The 26,686-nt window shown below is 42.7% G+C and overlaps 1 protein-coding gene across 3 annotated transcripts in view; it reads right to left on the bottom strand.

The window, feature by feature from the left end:
* DZIP1 (DAZ interacting zinc finger protein 1) overlaps positions 1 to 24,834 on the bottom strand; it is a 42,897-nt gene extending 18,063 nt beyond the window's left edge. For 2 of the 3 annotated variants that reach the window (XM_087757980.1, XM_087757982.1), the window contains exons 1-11: positions 24,718 to 24,834; positions 18,263 to 18,458; positions 17,678 to 18,181; positions 14,057 to 14,141; positions 12,365 to 12,489; positions 8,994 to 9,155; positions 8,110 to 8,247; positions 6,773 to 6,835; positions 5,380 to 5,520; positions 2,898 to 2,946; positions 1,541 to 1,597 (exon numbers count right to left, since the gene is read on the bottom strand). In XM_087757980.1, coding sequence (XP_087614106.1) covers positions 1,541 to 1,597; positions 2,898 to 2,946; positions 5,380 to 5,520; positions 6,773 to 6,835; positions 8,110 to 8,247; positions 8,994 to 9,155; positions 12,365 to 12,489; positions 14,057 to 14,141; positions 17,678 to 18,181; positions 18,263 to 18,265 — 1,327 coding nt within the window. In that variant the 5' untranslated portion in view covers positions 18,266 to 18,458; positions 24,718 to 24,834. Of the gene's footprint in view, positions 1 to 1,540; positions 1,598 to 2,897; positions 2,947 to 5,379; positions 5,521 to 6,772; positions 6,836 to 8,109; positions 8,248 to 8,993; positions 9,156 to 12,364; positions 12,490 to 14,056; positions 14,142 to 17,677; positions 18,182 to 18,262; positions 18,459 to 19,047; positions 19,193 to 24,717 lie in introns of those variants that run through there. The other variant, XM_087757981.1, reaches the window with a different exon arrangement.
* Positions 24,835 to 26,686: the final 1,852 nt, after the last annotated feature.

The following is a 26,686-nucleotide window of genomic DNA, read 5'->3' as shown; positions in this document are numbered from 1 at the left end:
GCAGCAAGAAATTAGGAAAGATCTGAACGAGCTGATATAAATTGTCAGAGTACAGAAAATACTATGGTTCACGGAACTGTTTTCCTCCTCAGTCCAAAGGAAAGTAAATGCACTAAGAAAGCAACGCTTGACAAGCTTGGTGTGTAAGCCCTTAGCAGCAATATTCTTCATAAAATTCATTTCTTGAATTCAGGACAATAGCTAAGCTACTTGCTGTGAGATCTCTTAGCTAGAACCAGCACTACTGGGTTAGTGCAATGATGCTGGTTTGAATGAAAAATAATTGGATTATTTAAAATACTATTATTAATAATCTATATTTAATATAGTATTACTCTTCTCCACACAACATTTCATCTATGTAGTTTCACTCAAAAAGCTTCCAGCAATGAACAGCTACCTTGCATAGGTTAGTAAGAAATCTCTGTATTATTAAAATAATTTCACCATATAATGAAAATCTCTTGTCCTTAGTTTAATAGTTCTTGACACAACAAATATTTTGAAATCAACACTTCAAAAAAAAATGAAAAACAACAGTTTTTCATTCCTCATCAAGTTATCTAAAGCTTCCGTTGTATACTGCTCCTTCTCCCCATATGCCTTTTCATAACTTTTTGAATTTGTTGGAAAAGAAAAAATCTGTACATTATTCTTAGACAAATTCCATTTCTTCTCCCCTTGACGGGTTTTAAAACGAAGAGAAATAATAATTAAAAAAACCCATTATTTCATTATAGTTCAATAACTCAATTTATAAAATGGGTTTAACATTTAAACATTTTACTTGCTCAACATTCATTTTTCCTATTACTTTCCTACTTGAAATGAAAGTAAAGAATTAATTGATCGCAGAATATTGGTATGGTAACAATACTCTCCATTATTTTGCATACTGAGAAAAAAGTGAAAACTATTTTCACAAAGCACCAAACAATATAAATGGAGGTTCATCGCTTCCCCCCACTACTAAACAATATCACAATGCCACGAGTTAAAATAACTAAATGATGATCTATATGTAACTACAGATATACTCCGGAAGAACCATCTAGACGGGGTGACTGTCTATTTTGATTAAGTCTTCTCTATTTTTCCTCCTTGACATTTGAAGTCACATGAAAAATACAATATTTCAAGACTTCTCCAAACATCTCCACATTTTCCTCTACACAAATTCCAGTTTACCCACATACCTATCCAGTATATGCATCTACCAGAAAATAAGTATATTTTCTAGAAGAAAACATAATTTTATTTCCTCAATTAGTTTAATTTACCTTAAAGTGCTCCAATACTATACACGTCCCAGGAAATAAGTCTCAAATTATTTTATTTCCATTTTCATTTATTCTTTTCAATAGTGCGTCTTTACAATCACTTCATAGGAATTCTCAATGCTGATATACAGCAAAGCAATTCAAATTATGTTCTTTCAGGGTAACTACTCTTACAGCTATGATTTGACAAGCAACACATTTGAGAAGACAGAGTGTTAGATTTGAAAGTACTGGGTCTGGACCTATCGAAAAAAACTTACCATGTGTCACTGATAGACTTGGTTTAGATTCTTCAAGATGCTCCACAGTAGTGTTCACTACAATAGCACAGAAGTAAAAAATAATGTAAATGTATTACAGTAAACAGTAAAAGACATATACAGATTCATAAATGTTGCAATATTTAATCATATTTACAAATTACCCAATTTTGGGCATATTATTGTAAACAAATAGTTTACAAAGTAAAAATTGGTCCTTCACAATGTAAAAGTACATCTCTAGATATGCTTAAGATTGTTAATACTTCTAGAACCAGGAAAAGAAACTAGTAATTAAATTGTCACTGAACTGGAATGTGAACCTGCACTAGTCAGATCATCTCTTTGGTCATGTCTGTATGTTGTCGTTGTGTCCCAGGTAAGAAGCCCTGCCCCAAAGCTACTTAGTCAAGTCTAGCCTGATCAACACTTGTATTCCCCAAAGAAGATCCACGCTTTGTGGCAATTAGTGCAAACCTTATATATACCATGTATAGAGTGTAGCCTTGGAGTGAATTATCACTTCAATTCTACATTCCTCAGATCAGCTTAGGACCTAGAAGCAAATTCACTTGTGTGCCACGGTTTGTGCTTCGGCGTGGCTGAATATGTCCAGCTCCAGTTGAGAAGCCATACAGCCGTATGCTCTCCTCAAACTAACCTACTCCGGGCTGCTAAATTCAGTTCAAGCCAATGTCCTGCTAATAAAGCAAGATGGTTTCCAAACTGGGATTAGAATTAATCCAGCTGCCACCACCTATTGCAATAAACTTATTTCAAGTGACTACAACTGCAGCATCAACTATATGGGTGTTTGTGGTGCAGGACTGCATCCCAAAATACTGTTATCAGGTTTAGCTATTTGTAATGGGCCTCAGATGTTAAAGCATTGCACAGACAAAAACATCACAGTTCTTAAAATTCTTTGAACATCTGTATCTTAACTGATAAATTAATCAATTTTGCCTACTCTTTCAGTATTTTCCCTTTTGTGAGTTTTGCAGCTTAAGAACAGTCAAGCATGAAAAAACAATTAAAATTACACTTCATAAAGCAAAGCCAGAAGTTGTTTACATAATACAAAATAGAGTTGCTATATTTCACATCTCTTCACTACTCAAGCAATCAACTTGGTACCTTAGCAGTCCTTACAGCTGCAAAACATGAATTTTGAAAATCGTGGCATGGAAACAGGTAGGCACCCTGTGAAACATAAATAAATTGCCAGTACTGATTTGATTTCAATATTTAGTTAGTAAAGCTGATGTCTGTATTTTTTAATGAATTGTAACATTTGTTTCAGCCAAGCTGCTGAAATCAGAAACAAAATCTGCTTTTTCTTACAGTTTGTACGTACCATCATATGGTTTAATGCTTGCAACTGATCTTGTGGACAATTCTTTTATCTAAAAGAGAAAAGACAGACACATGAATAGTTACAAATACAAATGATCAATATCTAGAAATGCACATGTAGTACAACATACCTAGTTTCAGTACTGTTTCATAACAGAACTTATTGTTTATGATTTGGGGAGAAAAGTACTACTTTTGTGGAACTCTATTCTATTGCCTAATGCATATTTTGTTCATGCTTAATGAATGCTGAAGACTTATTTCTGCTTGTTGTCTTATGTGAACTCATGCTTTGTACAGCCTGTTATTACAAGCTACAAAGTGAAATAAGAGTGGGCTTATGGGCCACTTCAGCACTTACAGTTTCAATACTTTCTGCTTCAGCAATTCATGTTCAATTTTGCAAGTCTAGCTCCACTCGAGGGAACCACTTAATTACACATTGATTTTAAATATATGAATAGTTCTCCTGTCTGCTCTATAGTTTTGTCTATTTGAAACCCAAGACATGCACTGAACAAAACTGAGAGCATAGAGGAAACAAGCTGGCTGTAATTCAATCTAAAGAAAACAGGAAACTTATGAATCCTATATCATTAAAACAATGTTCTGCAGGCCAATTCCCAAAATAGAAGCTAAACCCAAACCACACAGACACACAGTCAGTGTCAGCTGGAGATGGCACAAGATATTGGACCCTGGTCCTCTTTTATTTATCTGTTTAGATATAGCCAGTAGTGCCTCAATTCATTGTCCATTCAGTTTGGATTCTACAAAAGTGTTAGCCATTTCTCAAGCCTTTCCAGTTTCCAGGTATTGAGAACGTAGATCTTCACAACTGTATTTCACAAACACCAAACTCAAATCCCTCTGAACCTATTTTACATCTGTGGTCATGCTGTTTTGTTTTAAAAGGTCACTTTACTGCAAGTCATTTGTCTAGGATTAAGTCTTCTACTGCTCCAGCTATCAAATTCGTTCAAGTGCAGATGTAAAAGCTATTATGTCTTTCCAATTCTTTAAGCACTTAAGTATAGATTTAACATTAATCTCAAAATGTGTAAAATTAGATGTTGAATTGTAAGGAATGCACCATCTAGTAGAGGAATAGGTTATAAGGACCACATAATCATGCTATAGTCTAAACTCCAGACCACCCAGATCTTCACCCACCGATCACCTGAAGAAATCTCTAGTTATGTTTGAACAAAAGCGAATTTTTAAGAAAAACCAATTCATTTCCAAATAAATAATTTCATAGAATCATAGGCTATCTCAAGTTGGAAGGGACCCACAAGGATCACTAAGTCCAACTCCCTGCTCCTCACAGGACTACCTAAAACTAAATCACACGTCTAAGAGTGTCATCCAGATGCTCCTTGAACTCTGACAGGCTTGGTGCCACGACCACTGCCCTGGGGAGCCTGTTCTAGAGACCGACCACCCTCTCAGTGAAGAACCTTTTCCTAATGTCCAATCTGAACTTCCACCTCCTCGTGTCCTATTGCTGGTCACCAGAGAGGAGATCAGCACCTCCCCCTCCACTGCCCGCCTTGAGGAAGTTGTAGCCTGCGATGAGGTCACCCCTCAGCCTTCTCTTCTCCAAGCTGAACAAACCAAGTGACCTCAGCTGCTCCTCGTAAGTCTTGTCCTCGAGACCTTTCACCATCTTGGTCGCCCTCCTCTGGACACACTCTAATAGTTCGATGTCCTTCTTACAATGAGGTGCCCAAAACTGCACACAGTACTCACGGTAGGGCCGCACCAGTGCGGTGTAGAGTGGGACAATCACCTCTCTCGACCAGCTAGGTACGCTGTTGCTTGATGTGCCCCAGGACACAGTTGGCCCTTTTGGCTGCCAGGGCACACTGTTGACTCATATTCAACTTGCCATCAACCCAAACCCCCAGATTTCTTTCTGCGGGGCTGCTCTCCAGCCTCTTGTCCCCCAATTTGTACATATAACCAGTATCATGCCGTCCCAGGTGGAGAATCTGGCACTTGCTCTTGTTAAATTTCATACGGTAATAATTTAATTAATTATTCTCACAGTGATAAATATAATACTTTATTTTTAGTGTGAGAAGTCATGTATTTTCAGATTTCAAACACTAGATTTCATTGTGATTATTTTGTGGCAGATTAAATCCAGTTCACTCTCAGAAATTTTTCATCTGTAGAGGTCTTCGGTGACTGTGACCTAGTAATTTTTTAACTGTGTTGAACTTATTAAAAACTTTGGTTTACTAATCTTTTCCTTCTAAATTGTGTTTTAATTCCTGGTTTACATTCCTGTGTCTCTTTCCAGATCTATTCTTATTTATCAACATAATTTCCAAAGTGTAACCAAAATACTGCCTCAGTACTACTACGAATTGGGAATATTAACTATGCAATCAGAGATATATCAAAGGCTGAAAGCTAGTAAAATGTTTCTCTATGTCCTATGCTCTCTGAAACACAGAGTGCTTCACAAAACAGACCTGCTTCTTCTGAGTAATAATCAGATCATTCTGCTCCTGAAGCCTCTGCCCCAGTTCTTCTATTCTCCTCTTGTAAAAGGTGTTATTTTTATTCAGGTCTTCTCTCACTGATGATTTAAGCTTCTCAATCTGTGATAGTAGCTAGAAAGCAATCAGAAGAAAAGTGACTTCATATTAATATTATATAAAATATTTTAATGCTGCGAAGTTTAAACAACCAAGTGTCATGCTTAAATATTTGTAACACTTCTTTTCCCAGCAAAAACATAATGTCTCCTGTGATTTCACTGGGATTTGCATATATTACAAAACAGTCGTCTGGATCACTTTTTATTTACACAAGGAAGACTACCTAAATCTCAATACAAAGAAAGGGACATACAAACACATTGCTGAGATTGTCTAAAAAATAAGATTGTGGGAAAAAGCATACCGCTCTATAAAAATGCTTTGGTTATAAATAGTGTCAAATCATGATATTTGAAGGTGATGAGATGTGAATTTGCATGATAAACCTAATATATTAGTTCTGAATGTAGAAGAAAGGGAACAATACTTTAGATGCACCATCCCAAAAGTAATACTTACATTACTCCTCCCTTATTCTATTCTTGCTTTGTACAGGTGTATCATTAACTACATCCTTTTTGGGGAACGTTCCATGGTTCCTCCCCACTGCTTTCTTGCCAGAGGAGAAGAAGCATTGGTCAGACCACTACGATCTGCTGAGTTCTTACATGGTCACGCAGATGAAAGGAAAATGAAAGGAAAAGAAGCAAGAGAAACAAAGCAGGATAGAGATTAAAAAGAAATGCAGACATAAAAAAAAAAATCTGAGGAATAAAGCTTTGTATAGTAAAATATATAAACTGAGGCAAAATAAAATGCCATGGTGTTTTTTCCTGGAAAAGCTGAACAGATTCTGCATTAGAAAGCTATAACAGAAAAAGCAGCAGAGAAGTGATAGAAAAGACAAAAAAAGATCGAGACGTATGCCATAGGTCCATGGTAGCAGAAGGTACAGGGTAGATGAAAGCTACATGTTAGCAAGTTATATCTCAACTATCCAGCATACTCACATAACACGGAAAACACTGTATAATACAGTGCTTACAGAATTAGTTGTGAGCTTTTCAGAACAGAGCTACAGTTTCAAGCGTCTGTCACATTCTTAAATGATAAATTCCATTTCAACTCTGGCCTTAACTGAAACTTCAAGATTCTAGCATAACGGAAATACAGAGATAATAAATACATCTAAGAGGACACACTCTTATAAACTCTTGAGATCTAGGCTTTCTAATCCAACAGATGTATTATAGCATATCAAGAACTACTGAAAGGATAAGAAAAAAGTCTCCTTCTAGTTTAAGTGCTTTGCTGTGCCACTTACCAGGGACTTTTCTGTCTCATGGTCATGATGAAGGGCTTGTATTCTAGACGTCCACTTACTTTCCTGCATAGAGGAAATCAATATTAATTCCTGTTAATAACACGTTACCATTTAGTTTGATATATGCAGCTTTATTTTCCTAAATAAAGCATAAATACTGAAAAGATTATTGATGATATGAAACTTGAGTAACCCCGTACTTAATACCTAGAACAGTCATCAACGTTTTATCCATCCGAGTGCGGTTTTCTTACCAATCGCTCTAGAAACTACGTATTTGCTCCTTGATTTGTATATATAGTGACTGCGAGTGAGAAATACACAAGTATTTTGATATATCTCTGTGTATTAACAATAAGATTAGTAAGAGTAGGGTTTTTCCCCCCCAAATATTGTCATTTCAAGCACTTATTAACAACGTATTTTGCATAATGACGATAAAACCCAGTATTAATGTATGAGTTGTAGAGTGAACTGATTTGTTTTTGATGAAATAAAAAAACCAAAGTAAAACTCACTAAATTTTCCACATCTTTGAGCAGAAGTGACCAAACTTCTGTATGATACCAGCAGTATACAAAGACCTTCACACCCCAAGAACCATAAAGTATATAATGCGTGTCTCAAATTGTCAAAAAAGAAAAAAAACATAGTTAAAAGGTTTGTGGGTATTTCCAAAAGCCTCACAACTCATTTCTTTAATAGGAACAACCCGGACATGCAGGTGAGTCTCAGAACAATGCAATGACCTCAGCCTCAGCAGCCCTTGTGAGCTCAATCCTTCCTACAGGTAGGACCTGGGTTGTCCAACAGCTTTGCACTAGCACCACCCACCACCTGTGCTGGTCAGATGGTACACTCCTCGTACAGAAGTTGCACCTGACAAGCTCAAGTGCTTCATATGACTCAAAAGCCACAGGCTGATAAATCCTGTCAGGAAGTTTCTTAACCTTTTTTTTTTCCATCTTGGAAAATGGAAAATTCCAATTTTTCCATAAGTGGCCTCACAGATCAGCAGACATAAATGGTGTATTAGAGCCTTCTGGAATTGAACTGCAACCATATTTGGTAAAGCTTAATACATTTAATAATAAAGAATAAGAGAGTATCAATAAATAAATAACGATTAATTTACGTATAAAAGATAAGGGAAATAATTCCTTGATTTCCATTCTAGAGATTGTACTAAATAGTAGTAGATCTTTAAAAACAGCTATTTTAGACATTGAGAAGGATGAGAATTTTACTTATGGATTTAAAATCCTACTCAGAGATGTACAAAAATGAAAAGAACACAAGTAGTCTGTCAAAAGCGATACATTAAGTTAGAGTGTTACCTGTTTTTCAAGAAGTTTAACCACATTGTGATAATCCTGAGGACTCTGAGGTTTCTCTTCTGTAAATTCTTGGCTGTCTTTCAGTGTCCCTAAATTGGATTTTTGTTGCATATTGGACTTTTGTAATTCTAACAGTTGCTAAAAGGCGGGGGGGGGGGGGAAAACGAAGACCTGAATATGTATACAGATTTTGTTTTATAAAACTGTCATTTAATACAAACTTTACTTTAAATATAACTACACAGAGATTGCATCAGTCACTTCTCGCATTTCTCATGAGTTCAGCATTTATCAAATTTCGTGTAATAATTAATATATACATCTAACATAAAGATACCTTGCAAAAATACACAGGAACTAGCAGCTACAAAACATAAGCGGCTCTGGTAATGCCGTGCGTAACGTTTTCTGACTCATCTATACTTTCACAATTCTCTTTCTAGTCAAAACTCTGGAAAGCATTTCCAGAGCATGTATTGAAAACACATGCAGTTCTACTGTCAGGACTATAATGCAGAGGTTAGTCCCCTCCATGCCAGTTATAAGAATATTAATATAAGGATACCTAACAGACAGCAATAATAACAATAGCTACTAATCTGTAAACACGGACTCAAAAGCTGAGGAGTAAGAAGAAACTGACATAGCTGCTGAAGGCATAATTAATTCATCCAAAACAATGCTATTAAAAAAAATAACTGAAATTATGTTAATAAAGTACCAGTATACAAAGATACAATTATGGCTATCATCCAACTATTATTTTTAAAGTTTTGTAAGAAGACATCTAAGATGACTACATCACATTTCAAATATGTGAAGTTCACTACCATCTACTGTAAGGGATTCATGCCTTAAAACGTTGGAAAATTTAAGTCACTTACGTTTTCTAATGTTGAATTTCTTGAAGATAACTCCTTAAGCTCTTTCATAAACATCTCTTTCACTTTTTCTATTTCATCAGCCAATTTCTCTTTTTCCTCCTCTTTCCATTTATGAAATGATTGTAGAATTTCTTCTTCTTTTGATTTTTGCTGTTCACATTCCTGAAATTATTTTAAAAACATTACTCGTTATTTTTCCCCACATTCAAGCACCCAAACTATGTGTGGGAAGCAGTCACTTTCAATGGGCAACATTGTGACATCAAAAAAACATGAAAAAACACCAGTTTCTCAAGAATTCTGGGGCAGCAAACTATACATTTTGCTAGCAAAACAAGTACATTTCAAGAAGTATTGGTAGTTCATTATTTTTCATTGAATAACACATGAATGGCCTTACTTGGTCACACCACAGATCAACCTAGTTCAGCATCCCGTTTCTCACAGAGGCTGTAAGTCTATAGGTGGGAAAGGATAATAACAGGGCAAGCAAACACGCACGTTCTCCTTAATAGTCTCCAAGCTGCCCACTGTTTTCCGCTCAGAGGACTTCCTCAGCCTGATACAGTATTGTAAACTTAGTAACCTTTGATACCTATCTCCTCATACACTTTTGCAGTCGTCCCTTGTGGCTATGTCAGCTTTTAGCAACTGCAACATCTTTCACCAATGAGCTCCACAAAGCTACTACAAGTTGCATGAAGAGCCAAGTACTTTTTTTTTCGCTTTGGATCTGGCTCCTGCTAGGTTCATTTGATGGATGCTAGGTCCTGAACTGGAGAAGAGTGAATGATTGATACCTATTCACTCTATGTAACTCATGACTTCGCAGTCTGTATTTAGAACGGCTGAGCATGCTAACAGTTGTCAGTCTGCAAAAAAAGACAACAGGTTGGTGGGAATGGAGGGTGAGATACTGATGTCTGCGAAGACCTTTAAGATCATGGAGTCCAACCGTAAACCTAGCACTGCCAAGTCCACCACTAAACCATGTCCCTAAGTGCCACATCTACACATCTTTTAAATACCTCCAGGGTATTTAATTCCATCATATCCTTTTTGAGATGAAGGGACTAGACCTACACACAGTATTTAAGCTGTGGCTTGCACAGTGATTTTTCAGAATAATTTATAATATTTGAATTTATTTGCTGGCTGCTGATAACCACTGGGCTGACATTTCCCTGGAACTATGTATCACAACCTTAAGATCTTGCCCTTCAGTAATAACACTCGGCTCAGAACCCATCATTTTGTAGACGAAGTTAGAATTATTTTTTCCCCATATACATTTGTCCCACTTCATCTGTTAAATTACTTTTAACATTCCATTACCTACTCACTCATTTTTGTATAGTCCTCAACTTGTTCAAAGTCCTGCATTTCACCGCTCAGAATATACACACTTTTTAGGCAACCCCTACATCTTTCCATCACAGCATTCACTCTGAATTTGTTCTCTGACTAACTATAACAAGCAATCATTATGAAGAACGGGACCTTCTGTATCCTTTCACCTCAATGGAGTAGAAGGAACCAAGAAGTGGAAGCATGATAGTTTTTATCCAAATTCCCGCCAGTAGTGGTTCTCCTAAAAACAACACAGGAGAAAAGATCTTCTGCTCTTTCAATCCAAAGACAACAACATAATGATACCTGAATTGACAGTGGATGTCAGTCATGGCAGACAAACTGCAGCCAGTCACACTTCACATTTCTATCTTCCCTGACATCCCAAAAAAACACAGAAGCTTTGAAAGCTTCTTGTTGTGTAACACTGCAGGCTGTAGCTTCAGGACATTTCAGGCAGTCCCCTTGTAGTTAGGAGTCTCAGCTAAGACAAATGACTTCAAAATAAGCCCCTAAGGCACCAAAAAATCTACACTGCACTGTTATGAATACTCAAAGTTCCATCTCATAAGAAAAACAACGCTTCGGGGCAAGAGAAATATGTTACAGATGTACCTCTCAAAAGCGAGGCACAGAAAGAATGAGCAGAATACCTAGCAGATGTCCACATAGGGCCAAGGCCCATTATTCTGACAGTGCTTGCACTCCTAAGTGAAACTCTACTGACGCTCTTCATTTGCTCATTCAGTACTTTTGAAAATGGAAAAAAACCAGGAAGCTGAATGGTCTCGAGAAAAGGAGTACGAGAGGACTGAAGAAAGGAAAGTCTGAAGCTGTGTTCAGGGAAAGAAACACTGCATGTTTTACAAAAGATCGGGCTTTCTTCTGTAAACAAGGAAGAAAATAATTAATGATAACCATGTTTTGTTTATTCCCATTAAATTCAAAATGCAGCATTTGTTTCCAAATGTAATGGTTGGGTTTATGTTTGAAGGTCCTCAAACTCCACTAGGAAAGCCATTTAGAAGTTCTGAATATTGGGAGAAAGTTCTTACACGTTATGTTAACAACCACAAAACGCTGCTTTTGAATATGATACAGGGAAAACTGCAACACAAAGATCAGCATTTAACTCAATCATTAGAAATACCTTGTCTCTTATGCCAAGAATTTGCTTCTCAAATTGAAGTGCAAAGTCCCTCCCCTGTTAAAAAAATTTCCATCCCTATTTTGACAGCAAATTATCTGATTGCACTTACTTAAACAGAAATTAAAACTGTGAGATGATCTCAAATTATCAAGCGTTAAAAAAAAAATTAAACCAGTAACTTAGAGATTCTTTTTTCTCTTTATGAGTCAGTAAGCGTACTTACAAGATTCAATATCATCCTAAACAAAACTTTGCATGTGATTACAAATAGATAATCACTGCTTTTAAATCATTCTGTTTTAAGGTCTTTTTATTCACACAGCAGTAGCTAAGACTACTTTCTGCTTTGGCTCTCAAGGACGTAAAGACCAACACACAAGTTCTAGATTGCTTTGTTTCTTCTCAGTCTCTCTTCCTTGAACTGCTTTACACCTCTGTTAGACAGTAAAGCTCTCCACAGCAAAGAATAAATCCTACTCAGTTTATAAAGTCACATGTAAAATCACAGTCGTATCTAAGAAACGCTTAATCATCACAAAATATCATAATGTCAAAAATAGCTTGTATTTCACCACAGCAAGGCAATTTCATCTGCTTCAATAACAGGCCACACATCTTATGAACTGCTAAGTGCTAACGGAAGTCTTATCTCGAGTATTCATTTAAAATATGCCTAAAATGAAAGTAAGGAGAAAGTGGATGTTCTAAATTACGGGAGGCGAGGCAGGGCTATGTTCTAATGCCCAAGCACCATCACTGCCAGACAGGCAAGCTGTAGATATATTATTGTTCTGTTCCAGTTACAAAATGAGTGAACACAGCCCAAAGTACTAATTCTTTTGAAAGGTTCGCATTACTTACTACGTATTACCTTAGAAAACCTGACCATATTAGCCTGTTGTTCAGCCTCTAACTGGGACTTGGTGAGCTGCAACTGCTCCTTCAGTTTCTCAATCTCATCCTGCAATTTGTCCGTCTTTGCTTTCCTCTTCTGTTCTGTTTGAAAGAAACACAGATTTTAAAAATGTTTGTTGTAATTTCTGGAAATGTGATACTTACTGCAAATGCATTTCTGTAGTGTTTCAATAACATCGTCATGAAGTGTGACTCGCATAGACCATTTCCCTTCCTACTATCATGAGTCTCCAAAGATGCTTTTAAATACGTATGTTCTCTGGACTGCTAACAACCTCAAAGATTGAAAAATATCAGTATTACTCACATGTGAAATAGTTTATAAAATATTTACAGGAAAAAGTATTATATAATCTAATTTCAAAGGAATCTAAGCAACACAGGCTTAAAAAAGGATGTATGAAGGACAAAGTGAACCTCAATGATTCAGTTCTTTTAGGCTTAATTTATTCTAAATAACTTTAGTAAGGAGTCCATTTGAAATACAACTTATTTATCTGGAATGAGTCAAGCGGAATGTCACTGTGAAAAACATTTTACAAATACGCAAAAATTATAACAATCTTTACTCTTGAAACATTTTATCAATTTACCCAGGACTTACTAGGCTGCCCATTGTCTGGAAATCTGAGCACAATGCAGAATATTATTTCAGAAATAAATGCATAGAGTATTTCCCTCATACAGCCACTTCAGACTAATTCTTTATATGATAATTGGTTAAACTGGTTCTGCAGCTCCTTCCACTATCATTTCTATCAAGTACAAAGTGGACAAGAGCTTCTTTCTTCTTCCAATACATTAACACTTCCCCAGATGCCTACTCAGACCCCTCTCGCTTTTCCTGCTGTTCTATTCTTCTGACAAGCTACAGTTCAGACCTCGCTAGATTCTTCCCACTCTTTCTCCTCCCAAATGCTCTTTTTTCCTAACTCGTTCATTTCTAATCACTGTCATTTGTCAATACTTGTTAGTCCTTAGCAATAAATCATAAGTGTGCAGCCTAACAGGAAGGAGAGAATTGAGAGATGAATGAAACAAACTTTGAGAGCAATGTTTTTCAAATTAAACATTTTTCAATGAAGAGAGACAAAAGTATATAAGTTAGTGGTATAGCAACCAAGATTATTATAGATACATGAAGTCAGATTATCCTTGACAGTTTCTTTTTCTCACTATATTTTACAGTCAGTTTCATTCAGGAGAGCCTGATCCTATTCAAACTGATTTCAGGTGAGCTGGATTATTTCTCTACTGATAATTCATATGTATTCACAAAAGGTATTTGCCTTAGCGCAACTTGTTCATTTTACCCACACCTTCATAGCACACATGCCTAAAGAGAAACTGTGCTCTGAACTCTGCTACTGAATAAAGTATTCAGTGGGAATGCTAGTTTGGAGAGGTACTATAAATATGGCATACAAAGTTTTGTTAATTATTTTCCAGAGACTGAAACATATGTCGCCCAATACATTTTGTCAGTCAGTGTTGCTTCTATTCACACAAATTGGCATCTGCCACCTAAAAGTGGAACGTGAAAATCATCCTTCCCAGTGACACAAAATCACGGACTGCACATCCTCACTATATTTACACTTGTCTAAACTATTTGTCTCCATTTCTTTGGTAACACTGAAGTACATACCAATCTGAGATTCTTCTGGATGACGCCTTTGCATGTGACTTTGCAAAAAGGAGTAGTTCATAAAAGCCTTTTCACAAAACTGACACTACAAAAACCAGACAAAAATATTTTAGTTATTATTAGTAACATCCGTTTGGTAAGTATAGCGGTTAAGGTATTTAACAGGTTATTACATTTTGTCCAGATGTCAAAAGTAGGTAACTTTAATAAATTCCATTTCACAAGAATAATGACTACAATTCCCACAGTGCCAGATTTCTGTGAAGTTATTAATATATTTGCATTATTTTATGTCTCTTGGTGATGGTCATGGGTAAGAATCCCATTGTGCGAGGCACTGTACAAACTCTGAACAAAAAAGACTCTGACCAAGTAAGTTTAAATTCAGACATAAACCACAGATAAGAGATAAATCCAGATAGGTAGAGAAGTATAAGGAAAAAGTAAGACAACGTTATTCGGCAAAATACACACGGACTCCAGCCAACTAGCAGCTCAGGTATTCTAAGACTCTTCTATCACAGCAAAAGAGAGCACCATACGGTCAGAAAAAAAAAAAAACCAAACAAGAACCCAATAAAGATGTGTTTGAGTATACATAAGTGAGTTGTAAGATGACAATACTGGAAGGACCATAGATATGTAAAAAGGTCAGACATTTCAAACAAAATAAGGTAACAATACATAATTTTGCAAGAAAAAGTACATACATACGCTAGTATGCTACCTAGCATCCTTCTGAAGTGTAAACTGTTTAAATTACTGTTCCTATAATTTACATATTAGCTTTGAATTTGAAGTTATATTTTAAGTCAAATTTGGATCCTACCCATTTTCAAAGACTTTTTTTGTTCACCTTCGAAGTATATTCCACTAATGTTCAGAATATTAAAAACGGATGGGTAGTACAAGGACAGAAGCAACATCTATGGGTTTTGCAATATACTGGTAAGACTGTGAATCAAAGCCTCTAATCACTTTAGGTAGGGTTGCTTGTTACTTCTTTCTTTCAAATAAGTATTTTTTTTTCAAATAAATATATTTTAACAAACCACAAATACTCAGCTGAGTCCTTTTTCCTTATCAATATGATATGACTGTAAGAGACTAACTTAATGGATTCAAGACCTTGTCACCATAATCAAATTCCCAGATTTCATCTAATATTTAAAATACTGCCACTGATAGTCAGGTAGGCTGTTAAGTATAGGTATCTTTCAGCAAACACTAAAGTCATGAATTATTAAGACATATTTTGTTGGACAAATGCAAAAAAGTGCTAACATAAAACTGAAGTAAAGAGATGTAGTATGGCAGCAAAGCATTACTGCCAACCAAGAGGGAGCTCACAGTGTAACAGGCTGCACATGATTTATGGACTTAAATTGGCTGTGAAATAATGTTGTCCATTCAAGCACAAACTTCATGTCAGTTTGACTTGCTGATAGTGAAAGCAAGCTCTTACTGCAGGAGACAGGATTAACACAGGGAATATTTAGGTTTTCAGTTATGTAACATTCTTGCAAATACTTGTTACAGTGTTAGACACAACGTGCACTTTATGCCTACATTGTGCACGAGAATGTAAGATTAAAAATTATTATCTAAAATTAAATTTGTATTACTCAGATGAAGGTATTGACCAACGAGTCTTAAATTTATGACTTGTAGGTACCAGTACCATTTTACAGTAGTATTTCGTGGTCGAACTTATATTGGTGCTGGGTTAAAGGCATTAAATCTGAATTCCAAAGCATGGTTACGTTAGATATAAGGTGTGCCTCCACTAAAAAAGGCAAACAACTATTTACAGGTTTGTTTACTAAACAGCCAAGACTTTAAGGGGATGAAACCTGAACTACCCTCTCGAGAACACCAGCAAAACCCTTATGATGACCTGGCACTGCAGATCAGCCAAGATCATGGCACACATAAATAACACACAATTATTATTCACTGATCACACTGCTGCCCTGCATTTACAAACCCTAGGAAGAGTTTAATTCATCTCAGTCTTTCACACTCAGAATCCTGAAAACACTGTAGGAACTGTTCAACATCACTCCCGGAACTCACTTTTCCCATGTGAACCTAAATAACTTATGGAGACAAGAATTTACTAACAGAGAGGGAAAAAGGGGGGAGGGCAGACACTTACTTTATATGAAATTAAACTAAAAATGGGAAATAGATTTCCATCTCTGCTTTCTTGTAAATGCCACTGAACATAAGATTAGTGATGAGCCAAGATCACTACCATGTTCTTCAGCTTCCACAGAGACAGTTGTATGCTACAAACATTTCAGGAAAACTTGGTAATATTTGAGTGGCAATCACAGTATGAGAATTACTTAACTTTACACATAAAATTATGCATGCAATTAGTTTTCTTTTGCAACACAGGACCGACAAACTGCTCTGTAAGTTGCATAAATGCTTTTTAAAATGATTCAACATCAGCAGGTTGTCCTTAAGACTAACACTTAAATGAATGCATTGAGACAAGGTTCTCATGAAATCTACCATATGTATAGCTCTGCTCTTGGGGCATAAGGTATCTTTTCCCTTACACAAACCCTTGAGCCAACTTGGCTGATGTCTTAAAAAAATTAAACTTTGCCAGCCTGCTGAAATTGGTATTATATTGTGGGATAAGAGTGTCCACACTATAAGAAAACTTTCATTGTTTCTATACTGCAACTATTCCATGATTAAGGAGACTTTCAACAGTCAGGACTGCTAGTATCCCAAGAATTAAAAAGAAAAAAAAGGAAGAAAACTCTGTCTTTAAACATACAGACACAAAGAGCTAGCCTGAAATCATGTCAAGTCTGTCCAGTGTACTCTCTAGACTTCAGACTACATTTGAAGATGCAGTCTGCATTCCTGAAACCTGTTGAAAAATGCTGAAGCTGAAAAATATTTAAACCAAACTATTACACCAAGAACACAAAAACCCCTCCCAAAAAACCAGACAGCCATGACACAGAGAGTAAGAACAGCAATGTACTAAGGCTCTTAGGGAAGACCCTTATGGAACAGAGTGTTGTGGGGTTAGGGATGAGCTACCTGACTGGGGCTCTTTACTGTCATGCCTGAGTCACTTCTGAGTCACACACACAAATAGAAACTTTGTGCCTGGAGAATGTTACTGCAGGAAAGTGACAACTCGCAGACAGGCAGGTTACTGCGTAGCACCAGTTCTGATGTACTTGCCCTGTGTGTTTTCTGACCACGCAGCTGATAGGCAAGGAGAGACAGAAAGTAGTAACACACTTATCACAGGTTTTATATGTGTGTGTATCTGACACTTCAGATGCATCAAAAGTGAATCCAAGAATAAAGAGCACTTGTTAGTAAAAAGAGGAATTGTTAAAGATGATGTAGCACTCTCCCAAACGTCTCTGACACCAGCCAAACGTCTGTGAAACACAGATGGGAAGCGAAGCACCTGCAAGCGAGGCACTCCCTTTTTGCAGGGTCACCGGTCCCTGCAGCGCCAGCCTCTCGCCCAGCAAGCGGCTGCGCCCCAGCAGAGCGGGACTGCTCTGCCGCCTGTCCCCGCTGGGCTCGGAGCTGGCAAGGTGTGGATGACCGGGCCGCCAGGACCTCTCCTCTCACCTGGTGGTAGCTGGCTCGGGCCTCCAGCATCATCTGCTGGGTGCTGATCATCTTCTTCCTCCGGCGGCACTCCTCCTTGAGCCCCTTGATCTCCTGCGAGCGGTGGGCCACCTCCTTGCCCAGCTGGTCGCGCTGGGCCTGGGCGGCCCGCAGGGCCTCCTCCAGGTTGCCGAGCTGGGCGCTGAGGTACTCCTGCGAGTGCAGCAGGTACTCGGTGCAGAGCTGGGCCAGGCGCAGCAGCTTGAGCAGCAGCGGGTCGGCGGGGCCCTGGCAGTGTGGGCAGCGCTCCCGCTCGGCGCTGCAGAAGGTGACGTGCTCCAGGTGCTCCTGCAGGGCCGCCACGTCCCCCTCCCGCGACACCCGGCCCACGTCCACGGCGCTCAGACGCCGCCAGTCCGGGCCCTCATGGCGGCCGCGGAACTGGAAGGCGGGAAACGGCGCCGGCCCCGCGCCGGGCCCGGCTCCCCCCGCCGCCGGCGGGTAGTAGGCGCGCTCGGTGAAGGGCTGCGGGAGAGAGACAGGGCTCAGCCCGGGCCGCCGCCCACCCCGCTGCCCGCCCGCCCGCCCGCCCTGCCCGAGGCTCACCATGTCCGGGCTCCGTCCCTCGGGCTCCGTCCCTCGGGCTCCGTCCCTCGGGCTCCGTCCCTCGGGCTCCGTCCCTCGGGCTCCGTCCCTCGGGCTCCGTCCCTCGGGCTCCGTCCCTCGGGCTCCGTCCCTCGGGCTCCGTCCCTCGGGCTCCGCTCGGCGCCGGCGTCCTCCGCGTCGCTATGGCAGCCGCGGCCTGAGAGAGGGGGAAGCGGGAGTGAGGCCCGGCCGCGCCGCCTCCCGCCCGCCCCGGCCCGGGCCCGCCCCGCCGCTCCCCGGCACGGCGCCCTCCGAGCGCCTTGCCCGGGCAGCGCCCCGCTCGGCCCGGCCCCCGCGGGGGTGGCGGCGGCGGCCCGGCGGTCGCCACGCCGCACCCGTGTCCCACTGCCGGGGCTCCGCTCCGTGCTCGGCACGAATCCCGCCCCCTTCCCCGTCCCGGCGTCTTCTCCCCCGGGCCCTCCAGGCCCTCGCGGCAGCGCCACGCTAATGAGCCCCCTCCCGCGGCTCCCAGCGCTCCTCCCGCCTTGGACACCGCACGCTTGCACCAACGCATCCTTCACCATCTTCACACATCGCTCACATCTACAAACAGATCCTCAGCTACACGTTACGTATATGGGCCCTTACCACAGCTACACCGCGTATGTCTTCCCTCTCCACATTCCCTTCGCTTCACCATAGAAGTCTATGCATGGCACCCTACAGACCCATTTCACCTCACCGCATCAACGTGCCTCCCCACCCGCCACCCCGTCCCTCCTCCGTGCTGCTCCTGACTCACAAACCTTTCTTGCCGTACCACGACGTTACCCTCCTCTACCCCCGTGCGGTTTTACGCGGTGACACCTGCCACCTCCCCGCCATCAGCATACGGTAAGTGCGCCATTCCTCTGCACATCTGCTTCGCGCTGCGGCACCCCGGGTGCCTCAGCTGGTCGCTCCGTGCGATCTCTCCAGTGCAACTCCACATCCTCCCGACCCTGCTGTAGAGAACTGCTAGCGTAAAACAACACCATGTCTCAAACAGCCTGGTGCTAAAACCACACCGCAGAGCGACGGTCGCTAGGACCCAGGACCGGACAGTACCCTGGAGTGAGGGTGAGGGAGGGAGCCCTGTGGAGACAGGGCGGCCTTGCCTCGGCCCCATTCCCCGTGGTCTGTGAAGCCTCTTATCCCCCCGCACACCTACTGCTTGGGGGACAGTCCTGGTATCGCTCCTCTTGGTTTGACTGGTCGCTGATGTAATTTTCCAATTAGCAAAACTACTAACCACTTGTGCCTTGGGAAAGGAATTTGGGAGGGAGCTAAAAGATAACAAACTGTGGAAAACTAACGGCTCTAACCTTGAAGAAGAGCTAATGAGCCGAGAAAAGCGAACATCTTGGCACCAAAGACTGGAGAGTGGCCAGAGAAGATAAAACTGCAGAAAGTAGGTGAAAGGTAAGTGTGGCGAGGGGAGATCACGACCACCGACTCAATTCAGGACCGAAAAGACTTGGCCGCCCCCCACCTGAAAGGAGTGCACGTGCTAATTTACATAGCAAGCGAGGCTAATTTAAAAACAGCAAACCAGTAGTGTATGAAATGTTAATCACTAACCAATAAGTGTAAATTTAGGCGGGTTTATACTAATCATGTAGCCTGATAAATGTGCTGTAATTTGTGTGTGTGTTGGTGCTCATGTGTGTACCGGTACTCGTGTTTACGTTCGTGCTCATGCTCGTGCGTGCGTGATTTGTGGAATTACTATCACCGAGCACCCCGCGCAGAATCAACATCTCTATAAGAACCTTCACTTCTCCTCACTCTTCTTCCCTCACCGAATACCCTTGTTGGCAGGACCAACGCTGGATCCAGGACTGGTGATTCTTTTTTCTCTCTCTCTCTCTCTCTCCCTTTCACTTTTCCTAAGGTGATTAAGTTGTTAAAGTTGTTAAATTGAAATCAAGTACTGCATGGCCTACCTTGATTTTCTGTAAAACTGTATAGCTGGGGTGAATATAACTGTGAGAGGGCTGGCGGGTATCGAATATTTGTACTCAATATTTGTCTCTATAGAAGCTTTCTATTAAAGCTGGTGTTTGTGTACGCACCTTGAGTGTTGGCCCACCTTAACCCACACCGAGAGGATTTGCGAACACTCCTCCCCCCTCCTCCCCAGGTGGGACGTGACATCCGCGCACCAGCCTCCCGCCAGGCGCTTTCACGTGCCTTCCTCACCCTGACGCAGTCGTACACCCTTCGCACGCTGCTTCCACACGCTCTCCTCGCTCATCGCACCAACAACACCTCTGCCTGGTATCGCCACGCACCAGACCATCTCTTACAACCGTATAACCCTACAGCCTCACCGTGTCTGCCTGTCACTCCTGCCTCGCTCCATCAATCCCAAACACTTCGTCCCCACGAAGCACCTCACGGCTTGCGTACACATCACCTACTTCACCATCCCCTGCTCAAATACTTTTCTTCAAAAGGCAAGCAACAACTGGCGCCTGTCTCCCTGCCTCACCATAACTCCCAGTACTCCCCAGCTCAGTGTTCCCATTTCCCTGCTCCTGCTCAGTTGCTTCAAACGCTGTCCCCAGGCAGGAGCACCCTTCTCCTCCATCATACAAAATTATCCTACTCCCTCGCTCATCCTTACTACTCTTCTCCAAAAACCTGCTCTTCCTGTTACCATTTCTTAATATTTCAGTCCCCTACGCTGCCCCTGCCTTACCACCGTGTTCCATGCTTGTACCTACCTGGCTTTTCAGTCCCTTCCACACCCGCTTCAGTTTCTCATCCTCCTGCTCATTCATAGATACATACCTCTCCAAGAACATTCACACAATATATGCTTGATCATACACTCCACTCCATCGGTTCCTCTACGTCATGTATCATAGACTCACAGAAATGTTGCTCACAAGGGACCTCTGGTGATCATCTAGTCCAACTTTCTGCTCAATGCAGGGCTAGCACCAACTCTAGTTCACATCACCTGTGCCTTTTAAGATGAACAAACTGTCCATGACCTCTCTGGGTAACGTGCTGCATGGCTGTGCTCTCCCCCTGATGAAAACGTTTTTCCTAATCTCTCACCAAGTATCTGCTACTACCAAGACAAAAATGGTTCTGATATTTTTGCGACTATTCTTCAACTGCAGGCCACTACAGTGCCCCTTTGCCCTCTCTTTACCGTGCTAAACAAGCCCAGCCCCCTCAAACTCCTCTTATAGATCCTGTGCTGCAGACCCTAACCATCTTGTTAGCCCTTTTCTGGCCCCTTTCAATTTCTCCACATCCCTCAGGCTCCCCTTTAATGTTTTCCTCTATTCATCTCCTAGGAACTTTCAACGAACCTCACTTCTCATCTGCATTTTTAACATTGCCCTTTCAAATATAAACAGTAACATGTCTACTATTAATCACAACATACATCTCCTTCCATGCAAATACCAACAATGTTGTTCTATGTACTAATGCAAGGACCATTTCCCTCACAAATTACAAGCTCTTAGTTTTATGTCGGTTTTTATGTTGGTTGTTACACAAAAAAGCTTGTTTGCTTTTCCCACATATATGAATTGATATAACAAAATACACTGGATCCTCTTACAAACCTGGCCGTCCTATTAGCAGACATAGGTTGAATCGAATCAAATCAAATCGAATAATTTCAGTTGGAAAGGACCTACAACGATCATCTAGCCCAACTGCCTGACCAATTCAGGGCTGACCAAAAGTTAAAGCATGTTGTTAAGGGCATTGTCCAAATGCCTCTTAAACACTGACAGGCTCGGGGCATCAACCACCTCTCTAGGAAGCCTGTTCCAGTGTTTGACCACCCTCTCGGTAAAGAAATGCTTCCTAACGTCCAGTCTAAACCTCCCCTGGTGCAGCTTTGAGCCATTCCCACGTGTCCTGTCACTGGATCCCAGGGAGAAGAGCTCAGCACCACCCTCCCACGTCCCCTCCTCAGGAAGCTGCAGAGAGCCATGAGGTGGCCCCTCAGCCTCCTTTTCTCCAAACTAGACAAGCCCAAAGAAGTCCTCAGCCACCCCTCACAGGACATGCCTTCCAGCCCTGTCACCAGCTTTGTTGCCCTCCTCTGGATGCATTCAAGGACCTTCACATCCTTCTTAAACTGCGGGGCCCAGAACTGCACACAGTGCTCCAGGTGAGGCTGCACCAATGCTGAACACAGCAGGATAATCACCTCTTTTGACTGGCTGGTTATGCTGTGTTTGATGCACCCCAATAAAGACATCCAACCTATGGTCGGGGCAACCCCTGGGACAGCTGCTCCGTGGTGCCCCCCATGAGCTCTGCTCTCCATACGCACGCTGGCTACATTCTGACTCGGCGTCGGGAGGTGAGCAGGCCGCACATCTCCGTTCCTCCTACAGGAAACCCAGGTACATAGCAGACTTACGCTCCAAAAACCCAGACCTCTGATGGGAAGAAACGGGGTTCTGGTACTGAACACCCACAGCACAGATGTGTTCCTCACAGTCAGCGCACCCAGCGTGCACCGCAGAACAACGACCGTGGGACACACCTCTGCTTCACTGTAGGGACCCAAGCAATTCCTCCAGCTCTCAGCTACCAAAACCCCACCCCAGCCAGTGTTAGAGAGACCCAGATGAGTCTCAGATCACCCACTTCAGCAACCCAGGGTCCAACTCTTACCAGCCTCTCCCGTCCTTCACACCACATCTACCCCTGCACAAAGGGAAAGCTGGAGGAAATGCCTGTCTTTTCATACCCACAGAGCACCACAAGGACCTCTCTCTTGCTTTATCCACATACAGAAAAGTTACACCCTTCTGGCTTCCCCACTTCTGTAAAAAGGCTGAAAATCAACCTTTCCAATAACACGTCTAGGTCTAGCGCAAGGTTTCATTAACCTACAAAATTAATTTCAATGTGTTGGAAGTTTGAACAGAGAAGGTAATAACATGAACCCAGGACAGTGAGCCCTCCTGCCTGTTGGCCCGAGCCACCCTGGAAGGCAATCTTCCAAAATACTTGGCACTACAACTTTCTTTTTGGACCTTTAACCTTAAGCCTCCTGGCCACACTTTATTGCAATACCTAAGGTTCAGTACATCTTCCATGCAAATTCTTCCATCACTTATCACGACATTTTTTTTTAATTTAGAAAGATACTGTGTGGTGTTTGTAACATTGCAGTCTTCTCCTGCAAAGGTGACATTTTTGCCACCTCATTTTCCACAAACAGGGCCTCCAGCAATTGCTACCTTCAAAGAAATGTATTTAACATTTTTTATATATATCAAATATAAATCTGCCTGGTTTACCACTGAATTTTGCACTGCTCTGACTCCTGAAGTATTGAGAAAATATACCGCTAATCTCCTTTAGAGCTATTTCTAATATACTGCAGACTCCCTTCCATTTACTGTGTAGAAATACATTTTTATTTGTAAGCAGCTAGATTTTTTAAAAATGCTCAAATACTGACTACTGTCCAAAATGTCCATGCCTCGAATTCCTTACAACACCTTGAAAACTTGTATTTGGATACTTTTCCTAGTCAAAGGAACTGTTAAGTTGTACAAAACGAAATCTATCTCCCTAACATCTGCTCTATCTGTTTGACATAGGAGAAATTACTTTACATAGAAAACACGTGAATTTTGTAAACTACCAACCTGGGTGTCAAGCAGGAGCCTGAAAAAGCACACATGCAATAAGGGTCTTCAACTGACAGATGCATGGGTTTAATAAAAAAACCCATTACTTAAAGGCAGCAAAATTAAACCAAACCCACTTATTTTCCTCGACTGATGTATTTAGTTAGGGATATCCACATGGGGTTTCACGCAGCTCCAACTAAAAGTGCTTTAACTGCATGGGACCTGGCAGTGGTGCATCCCTAAGCTGAGGAGAGGCACAAGCTGCCCAGGTTATCGCAATGGAGACAGAAAGACAGAAAAAAAAGTGATCAAGAAGGGCAGTCTCAGCCCGTACGGGCTTCCATCACTTTTCATCCTTTCTCTCTGTCAGATTTACTCCGTCCTTGGAGCTGTGCCCATGCAGAAGTCAGGGCTGCCACCCGCCCACGAACCCCTCGGTGAGGGGTGGCACCGCCGCAACTCGCGGGTCGTGGGCCGCGGCGGAGGCGGCCTGCTCCCCCGGACACCCCTTCCCACCGGGGCGGCTGGCAGAGGGGAAAAGCCGCGTTTCACCCGGGCTCTGCCCGCAGGCCAGGCCGGGCCCGGCGGGCAGGCTCGGCGGGGTGCTGCGGAGAGCCGGCCGAGCAGGGCCGGGCCTGCGGGAGGCCCTAAGCCGGGCTCCATCTCCCAGCCAAAACCTCCGGCTCCGCTTCGGAGAGCGGCCGCCGTCCCCGCTCCCTCCCGCCCTCCCCTGAGGAGCGGCCCCGCCGAGCGCTTCCCTCCCCTCCCCCTCTGCGCCCCGACGGCGGGGGGAGCCCCTCCGCTCACCTCCGGCTGCTGCTCCGCACGGCTCCCCGCCGCCGGGCGCGGAGGGGTGTCGGGGCTGCGGCTGCTCCCCGCCCCCGACCCGGGCGGTTACTGGTGCCTGCCGCAAAAGGAGGCAGCTCCCCCCCCCTTCCTCCTCCTCCTCCTCCTCCTCGCCTGCCCCGTCCCCATCCCCCTGCGCTGCCCCGAGGCGGCGGAGGATGAGTGGGAGCGGCGCGGGGGGCTGGGGGCCGCGGCGAGGGCTCCCCCGCTGCTCGCCGGCTCTCAGCTGTTGGAGCCCGCCCGGCAGATGTGTGCGCCCCGGCGGGGTCGCCTTTGTCTTGGCCCGAGCCCAGGAGCGGCGTCCCGAGCCTCCCCGGCCAGACGCAGCCTTTTTTCCTTTTTGTTTTTTAAATATAAAGGGAGTTAAAAGACGCTTTTGAAAAGTTCCCTTTGACATTAAGGGCGCTATTTGTCACCGAAGGCAGCAGGCCGAAGCGTGCCGAGGGGCGCAGCGCGCGGCGCGGAGGGCAGTCCGGCGGGGGCAGCGCAGGCCTGCGGCCGGCGCCATGTTCGCTCCCCGGCGGGGCGGCTCTCCCCTGAGGCTCCCTGCCGCGGGCGAGGGGACGCCGGCTTCCCGAGCGAGGGTAAGGCTGCAGCGCCCTTTCCTGAAGGGATCTTAACCTAAATAATCTCCGGTGAAGAGACCGGGTTCCATGAAAATGCCTGTCGTATCTTGCAGGTAGAATCATTCCGATTTTTTTCCCCTTCCCTGTAAGGTTTTGAATTGTGTCTTTCCAAAATAAACGCTGTGCAGCCTTTGTGGCAAGGAGGAAAATTTCAAACGGTTTGTATTTAATATAAAATATGCCGGCAGATTCATCGGAGGAGATGACCATTGCACATTTGCAACACCTAATCTTCACTGAGGAGTTCCATTTCGCCAGGGAGACGCCATTTTTGTTCCCAAAGTCCATAGGCAATAAGCTCTGGAAAACTTCTGGCTCTCAACATGCATGCTCGGAGACTTGCCAAGACACCAGCTTCCCTTCCTGAACCGTGCAATTCTGTTGCGACAGTGCTGATGCAGGCACATACGCTGCGTACGCCAGCTTTAAGAAAATAAGTAATCATTTGGATGTTTCAGTTTTTAATGTCCTAAGGGTACCTCAGCATGCTGCAGTCACTAATGGGCATTCAGTCCAGAGGATCAGGCTAGAGCTCGTCTGAAGGAAAACCTGAACATGTGTAAAATGTAGACGTCAGGTCCTCGGTACTGACTTCTGCAGATCTGCTCCTGTTGGGCTACTAAAGGAGGCATTGCTAGAGGAAGATGAGGATATCAAGGCTTTAGTGTGGTAAGCCTTAATTAACACTAATAATGAAGAGAGTACTTTGAAAACTAGCAGTGCGACAGTCGCAGCCTGTATGGGTCAGGCCTAGAGGCAAATACGCAGTACAAGTTGATGAGCACATTATGTGAATGGTTGGAGCACTCACTTAGAAAGCAAGGTGTACAAGTGCAATCCCCTTGTGCCGAAGAAGTTTTATACCCCATGCCCTTCTTAAAACGCCCTAACGGCAACACCATAGTCTGTTCAGCATGCCTGCTAAGGATCTCTTGCTGAAGGTGTTTTTTATATCAAAGTAAATGCTAGCTGGGTGAGAAAACGTTGGAGATGCTCATCAGTTGATGAGGAGAGGTGTGTATGAAGTGTGCAGAAACACTTGGATCTTGGTCGCTTATTCTAGTGTCTGCTTAATATAAAATACACAAGCAGCCCTTGGAACGAGAGCTAGAACTACGTTTTCTGTTCTGTGGGGGTAGGGCCATTACCCTGCCTGCTAGACAGAGTCTCATTATTTCCCTCTTCCTTCCTTCCAGAGCTTGATTAATGTTTAATTACTCGCTGTAAGTGGCACAGCCTCACTTGGCAAGAGCAGGTATTCTTTAACCCACATTAGTGCCCACCTCCTCCCTCCTCATATCATG

The sequence above is a fragment of the Nipponia nippon genome, unplaced genomic scaffold (genome assembly GCF_047370975.1).
Source record: "Nipponia nippon isolate SJK-2023a ecotype South Korea unplaced genomic scaffold, ASM4737097v1 scaffold_2, whole genome shotgun sequence".
Lineage (NCBI taxonomy): Eukaryota > Metazoa > Chordata > Aves > Pelecaniformes > Threskiornithidae > Nipponia > Nipponia nippon.
This window is presented reverse-complemented; position numbering and strand designations above follow the sequence as displayed.